Genomic DNA, 6,640 nt, shown 5'->3' with positions numbered 1-6,640 from the left:
CTAATTAGACCACATCTGCATGCCTGTTACCAAGGACAGAGAGGTCATAATTTTGTTACTAACACTGTCCATTACATACTTCTTAATTTACAGCATGGTCATTTCTCCCCTCGAGAGAAAAAATATTTTTACCGTCTCATCCGCATCGCCAAGACAGTGACGTTGGAGCATGGAGATGCTCTTTGCTTCTCTTCTTTTCTGCTTCTTTTTTGCAAGCAAAAAAGGCGTCGTGTGCTCGTGCAAGAAAGGATGTACCCCAACTGTAGTATATGCCTCAGTCAGTGTTCTCGAGAAAGCCTCTATATTCTTCTTGGTAACAGTAACTGTTAACTTCCATCTTATCGAGGGGAAAAAAGCCATGATTCAAATGTTCATGTGATGACAGTATGATTGCAATGTCCATGAGGGGGGGAAAAGAAAGTAAGATTCAAAAGTGTGGTTGCTAATTCAGGCCTGACTGACCTTCTCTACCAGGGTCCAAATGTGTTCAGGGCAGTCGTCTCTGATAATCATCAGGCAACTGAACTCAATGGACAAGATATATACCAGAGAGAGACGCAAACATCTTATCGCGAGGCTCCGAATCATGCAGGGAAACAACATCCAACCAAAACATGAGAGCATCATTTGCAGCGGATGCAATCAAGGCCAAAGAAAGCTGCAGGCCAAGCCATTATGTATACCCAGATTTTATTTTCTGCACCGCGAATGAGGATGCAGCACAGCTAAGAGACCAAATCCACACCAAAGGAAACAATGTAGCACTAATTATACTTCTTTTATAAGCTACAAAAGCCTCCTGACCGAACCCGCGGCTAACCCCGGAACACAAAAACCACAAAAGAAAAAAAACTAGTCATTGTACAGAATGTAGAAACCAAACCAGCAAACACGGACCAATATGCTGCAAAAAAAATCTGTCGATAAGTCTACCACTACTATAGAGCAGAGCGGATATATCCTATGGCACCCGCCGGCGCGACTCTCTCTCGCTCACTAGCATATATATACTGTACAAAACTGTTGGCATGGATCGTCGCGTCCGGCGGACCTTCTAGCATCTCATTCATGGTTCCCCGACTTATCGGCCGAAGTTGCGCCTTTGGGAGATTGGGAGGATTGGCCACTGCTGCGGGGTGCAGCGCCATTCTGCTTGTCTTTGGAGCTGGAATCAGAATGCTCTTCATTGTCATCTGACTTTGCGTTAAGAAACCGGCCTCCGGCTCCCCTGGCCCTTTTCAAGGCATGTTGATGCCTTGACTCATGGAGATATGGCTGCACAATGTAGGCACATGTCAGTTATTGTCATTACAAGATCCAGAAAGGGGATACCAACAAGCACAAACTTGACAGCCACAAGAATGAACATTAGCATAATCGTCCCACATGCTACCCAAGAATAAGAATTGCAAGCAAATTGGCACTGGAAACATCAGTATATGGTTCATGCAAGTCCTAGATGAGCTTTTGCAGATAATGCCAACACCAGTCTCTGTGTCGAGGTTCAAAACTGAGAGCAACTAACGAATTCAATTCTCTCCAGCTTAGCAACTTCCCAGGTGGACTGAAATTTATGGGTTGCCTTCTACGACATTCCTACTAACAAATTCAATTCTCTCCAGCTTAGCAACTTCCCAGGTGAAAACTGAAATTTATGGGTTGCCTTTTACTACATTCCTACTAACAAATTCAATTCTCTCCAGCTTAGCAACTTCCCAGATGAACAAAGAAGCGCAAATCCACCTTCTTCCATATCAGAAATTCTCAATGTGTAGCAACTTGCTTCTATTCCCAAATCCTTACTATTTTTATGTTGCCATTGATAACTTGGTGTATTGAAATACAGATATAGCAGAAGAATGAAATGATGTTCACCCTAATAAGATAGTAAAACGTGGTGCAGATCGATCTTCACAGTGGAGGTAGGGTATGTAGAATGGAGAATTCACTTGATTATTTGCCCTATTGTTGTGCACTTGTGCTTCCGACCAACTCTTAACTATACTGAAGCTTCAGAAACAGAAACATCTAATCAAATTTCAAGTTATACAGTAACGTAAATACACTTATAGGCATTTACCTTGCGGCCCTTGATAAGCTTCCTTTCTGACTCTGCTTTAGCCCGAGATTGGCGCCGCCTTAATATGGCATTATATTGCTTTGCATTCACATACACAGGCTCTTCAATTGCATCAGTAGGCAACGGTATTGCGGCTGCATGCATTCCGACCATTGGTGGATGCATCTGAAGAACACACCAGTTTGATGAGCTGAACTAATTTGAATAGAGTAACAATAGTATAGCAAGGTCTACGATCATGCAAAGTTACTTCTCACTTGCTAAGGACCAGGACGGCTATGTGGGCATATTCAATGTAGGCCTAGACATACCAACCACAGGTATACTTGTGGCCTATACTACGGATATTGCTATACCATGTAGCAAGAGCTTACCATAGGTTGTCCACCGTAGGCCGCATAAAGGCTTCCATAGAATGGATCGACAATTTGACCCTGCTGAGCACAAGATGTGGGATTAGCCAACAAATTTCGCACAATAACTCCAGCATCATGCATGAAATACAATAAAAATCCATAACAAGAAAGCAATAGAAGAGGCAATAATCTGTCCAGGGAAGGCATGGGAATTTGCTCAGTTAGAACAAATGGCAGCGCTTTTTTAACACATTCAGTCTACATTTAAAAAAAATTAAGTTGCTTTAAGCATGACAAAGAAATCTTCTAAACCAAAATATTAAAGCTAGAAGCAGAGAGGAATATATTTGGATGCAGAAGAGGTAGCGAGAAATTGATGCAACCCATGTATGGAGTTTGCAACAGGCAAATAGTTTTATGTGATCAGTGAGCTGGCATGGGCAATCAGTATGACAAGGAAATGTTATATGCGAACTGTGGCAATGGATATAATCAACATTGCACGTCTAATTAACAATTTAACAAAAGTGTCTACCTTAAAAGGAACAAAATCTCATATATCACCTCAACGAGAAGGAAATGATGCAGTTTAACCTAACTACTGTTTCTAAAAAAAGTTTAACCTAACCATTTTTTACAAGTTTTGACCTCAATATTGTCTAATATTATTGGACGCTGATAAGTCCTAAACGTTCGGGATTTGCTCATGGCAAATCGAACGTTTTTTGTGGCAATTTATATGCGCAAGAGATGGCAAGTGTAGCTGGTGGCAGTTCCACCCTCAGTTTGTTTTTTCCAGGAAATTGCCGTGCTTGTCAACTGAACTTGCCATCCTTGCGTCAACTAAAGTTGCCATAAAAAACGTTCAATTTGCGATGGGCAAATCCCAAACGTTCGGGATTTATCATTTCCGATATTATTTATGTTAATTTAATGTGCTTCAACCAGGAAAAAATAATGCCTATCAATATAATGCAGAACAGGTAGTCAGGCAGAAGAATCCATACAGAACGACCAACCCATAGTGATCCTTATGGGTATCCATTACATTGCTCCAACTAATACTATGACCAATCCTCGATCTTTCTTTAAACGAGGGCTCAGTGGAAGACATTACAATCTGAGAAGTGTACAGGGGTGGTCGTACCAATCAATAAAGAAGAAAAATGGGAAGTTACAGGTTTCATACCATTGCATGGCAAGCTTCCTGGTGGCCATAGGGTGTGACATAATCTGTGGCAGGTGTTGCCACCATTGCCTGACTACCTATACTAGTAGCTGGGGCCTCTTCCTGGTTCCCTTGAGCAGCTTGCTTCTGCTGTTGCTCATCAGCTCTATGATCACCTGCACGAGAAATTGTTGCATAAAAATGAGACAGGCATAGTTGATTGGATCTCCTTGTATGTTTAATAAAAATGGAACGACTGGGAATTTATGGTGTAGGTATTATCAACATGTCAACATTTGGAATGTGGCAACTGATATCGATGCAAATACTGCAGAATAATACTCCAACAGATAAGGAATGAAATCCCAGTATGTCCAGTAATCTTACCAGCTATTAGACATGACAGCTGGTATACTACCGTGTAATGCTACACAATTCAGTGCTGGTACACAACTACAAATACAATATCCCAATTCCCACATACACCAAAGCTCCAATTCCATGAGCCAAGAGTTATAAAAAGCATCACAATTATGGTCAAAATTCCAATCGCACACTGCCCTACCTAGTAGCTACTACTGCTATGGTTCAAAATTGACATGGCAAAGAAGTGGGTGACAAAAGCTACAAAGCATGGACAAAACTGCCAAACTGCCGTCCTAATTCGGCGGGGCGCGACGATACGACCGGACACGCTGGGATAAGCATATCCCCCAGTATCCCTTGGTTTCCGAAATAAGAAAAGGGAAAAAACAAAGACACGGTTAGGATACGTATGGAATACGTTGGGGACACAGGAAGCCCAATAACAGCCTCGGCCCTGTACAAACCCTAGTTTGCAGGGTCGCACACACGCTCGCCACGGAAGGAACGCTGCTCGCAATCGAAAACGCCATCACCGCCGCTGCCCCCCGGATTCGACCGCCGCCGCCGCATGGACTCGATCTCCTGACGGCAACCACGCTCAACTAGCAGATAACCCCAGCAGCCTCTCCTCAACCTCTTCCTTTCTTTGCTTGATTTCTTGCTGTTGAGCTGCTGCTCACTTGCATGCTGGTGCCTGGGGCTGCTGTTTTGATTGTTGCTTGATGTTAGGGAGCAAGGCGTCTCAGAGCGCCACTGCCAGTAGCCAATCGTCCATGGGTGAGGGTGAAAGTTATACCTGCATCCTCTGCTGCATGTCTTCTCCAGTCTCTACTCTCTAATAGACTAATAGTAGCATTTGATGTATTTTGCAAGTTGCAATGGCATGGGTCTAGAGGATCAATTAATTCAATCGTTGAGCACTTGAAAAAGGAGACAACAAATGGAAATGGGACAGTATTCTGATCTCATCTCTGTTTCTCTCCTCTTTTCACTCTATATTACAGGGCATGTTTTAATTTTTTATATATATACTCGACATATCCCCGAATGGCAGCTTTTTCGAAAATGTCGTATCCCATGTCCCCGTATGCGTACCGCCATGTCCGTGTGTCCATATCCGTATGCGTGCTTTTTTAATACAGAAGCATACCTGAAACACCGTCGGCGACAGAAGTCATGGTTTGTTACTTTCCGAGGCAAAGCGCAACCAGTGTCAAGCTCGGAGAAAAGACACGGTGATCAAGACCCTCATTCCATGCCGCAGTAGGAAAGCACACCGATATCTTCTCCGAGACCAAACCGCAAAGGCTTTGTCCTGAAACGGGAAACAGGAAAAAATTAAAGAAAACTGAGCTTCTGGCAAGACCCCACTACAGCTTATTTCTGTTTATTTATTCCCCGCAAAATAAAAGTTTCTTTCTGTTTATGGTCACTGAAGCCACGGCGACAAGGCAGACCTATGTATACATACAGGAAGCCAATTGTGCGACACCGCATCAGTCAATTGAGATTTGAAAACCACTACTGCGAAGGTACTACTGCAAGGCTCGCGTCCGCGATCGATGCCCCACGCCATGACTGAGTTCCGCAGCCAGCAAAGAGCGCAATCAATCCACCGCAGACACATGGACAGGGGCGGGGGCAAGGGTTCAATCAGTTGAACCCCCAATTGTTCCCAAAACAAGCCGCTAACCACTACTCCGCCGCGCGGCAAGCGAATCCGCGACACGGATGATGGGGCGATGATATTTGGACGGCCGGAGCGGGGCTAGGGTTCGTCGCGGCGGCGCTTACCAGCGAGAGGGGTCGAGTTCGGGCCCGGACGGATCCCCGCCCCGCGGAGGACGGAGGCGGCGGCGGCGACGGCGACGGCGGGTGCGAGGGGGCGAGAGAATTCCTTCCCTGGCGCGCTTAGGTGGAGGGTGGAGGGTGGGCGTGTACGGCGGAGAGGGGTCGACGACGACGTCGCGAAAGAGAGGTGGAGAGAGGATAAGAGGGTATTCTCGGGTTTCTCAGGGGTGTTTTCGTATATGTATCGGCGAGTGGATGGACGGATGGAAACCAACGGAAGCTTCCGGGTGCTTGTTTGCAGCCATTGAACCGAACCTTCCCAAACTGACACCTGCTCGCTCAGTAAACCCTTTGGGTTTCTTAAGTGGTCATCAAGGTTTTTGTTTAATGGTTTCTTCAATAGCCTGATCTTTTTATTGCATATGGTGAGTTTTTTACTTTGAGACAGAAAAACAACCCGTCACACGTAAAGATATCTTAGAGCATTACTAGTAGTACCCCTAAACCCTCAAACCCTAAAAAATAACCGCTTTTTTACGGGTTGAGACAAAGAAATCGCAAAGAATAGAACCCCTTAACCCTTAAACCCTTAAATTTTTTTAGAGGCTCAACCCCTATACTCCTTCCCGGCCTGTAGAAACAGGGGTTGGCAGCCCAACCCCTCGTCGACCCGGTTTCCTCTTCGCGCGTGAGGGAGTTTCGCGCGGGAGGGAGTTTTCAGCTCCCTCCCCAGATCCGCCGCCCTGCCGCCCGCCTCCGGCCGCGCTCCGGCCGCCCTGCCCTCCGGCCACCCCGTCCCGCACCGCCCCGGCCCATGATGGGCGGCGCATTGGCCCATGATGTATCTTTTTTTCATTTTCTATGTCCTATTTGATTCGA

At 45.4% G+C, this 6,640-nt stretch overlaps 1 protein-coding gene across 2 annotated transcripts; it reads right to left on the bottom strand.

Moving 5' to 3' along the window:
* Positions 1-673: 673 nt before the first annotated feature.
* Positions 674-6,032, bottom strand: LOC123110357 (nuclear transcription factor Y subunit A-7). 2 transcript variants are annotated; one of them, XM_044530849.1, is made up of 6 exons: positions 5,765-6,032; positions 5,121-5,285; positions 3,626-3,780; positions 2,455-2,517; positions 2,081-2,245; positions 674-1,275 (listed from the first exon to the last, which is right to left on the bottom strand). In XM_044530849.1, the coding sequence occupies exons 2-6, from the start codon at positions 5,146-5,148 to the stop codon at positions 1,063-1,065; spliced, it is 624 nt and encodes a 207-aa protein (XP_044386784.1). In that variant the 5' UTR covers positions 5,149-5,285; positions 5,765-6,032; the 3' UTR covers positions 674-1,062. The 2 variants fall into 2 exon arrangements, with proteins under 2 accessions (XP_044386784.1, XP_044386785.1); XM_044530850.1 differs by having other exon boundaries at positions 2,455-2,514; positions 5,765-6,031.
* Positions 6,033-6,640: the final 608 nt, after the last annotated feature.

The sequence above is a fragment of the Triticum aestivum genome, chromosome 5B, assembly GCF_018294505.1.
Source record: "Triticum aestivum cultivar Chinese Spring chromosome 5B, IWGSC CS RefSeq v2.1, whole genome shotgun sequence".
In the NCBI taxonomy this organism is placed as follows: domain Eukaryota; kingdom Viridiplantae; phylum Streptophyta; class Magnoliopsida; order Poales; family Poaceae; genus Triticum; species Triticum aestivum.
The sequence above is the reverse complement of the archived record's forward strand: the minus strand, read 5'-3'. Positions and strand labels throughout refer to the sequence as shown.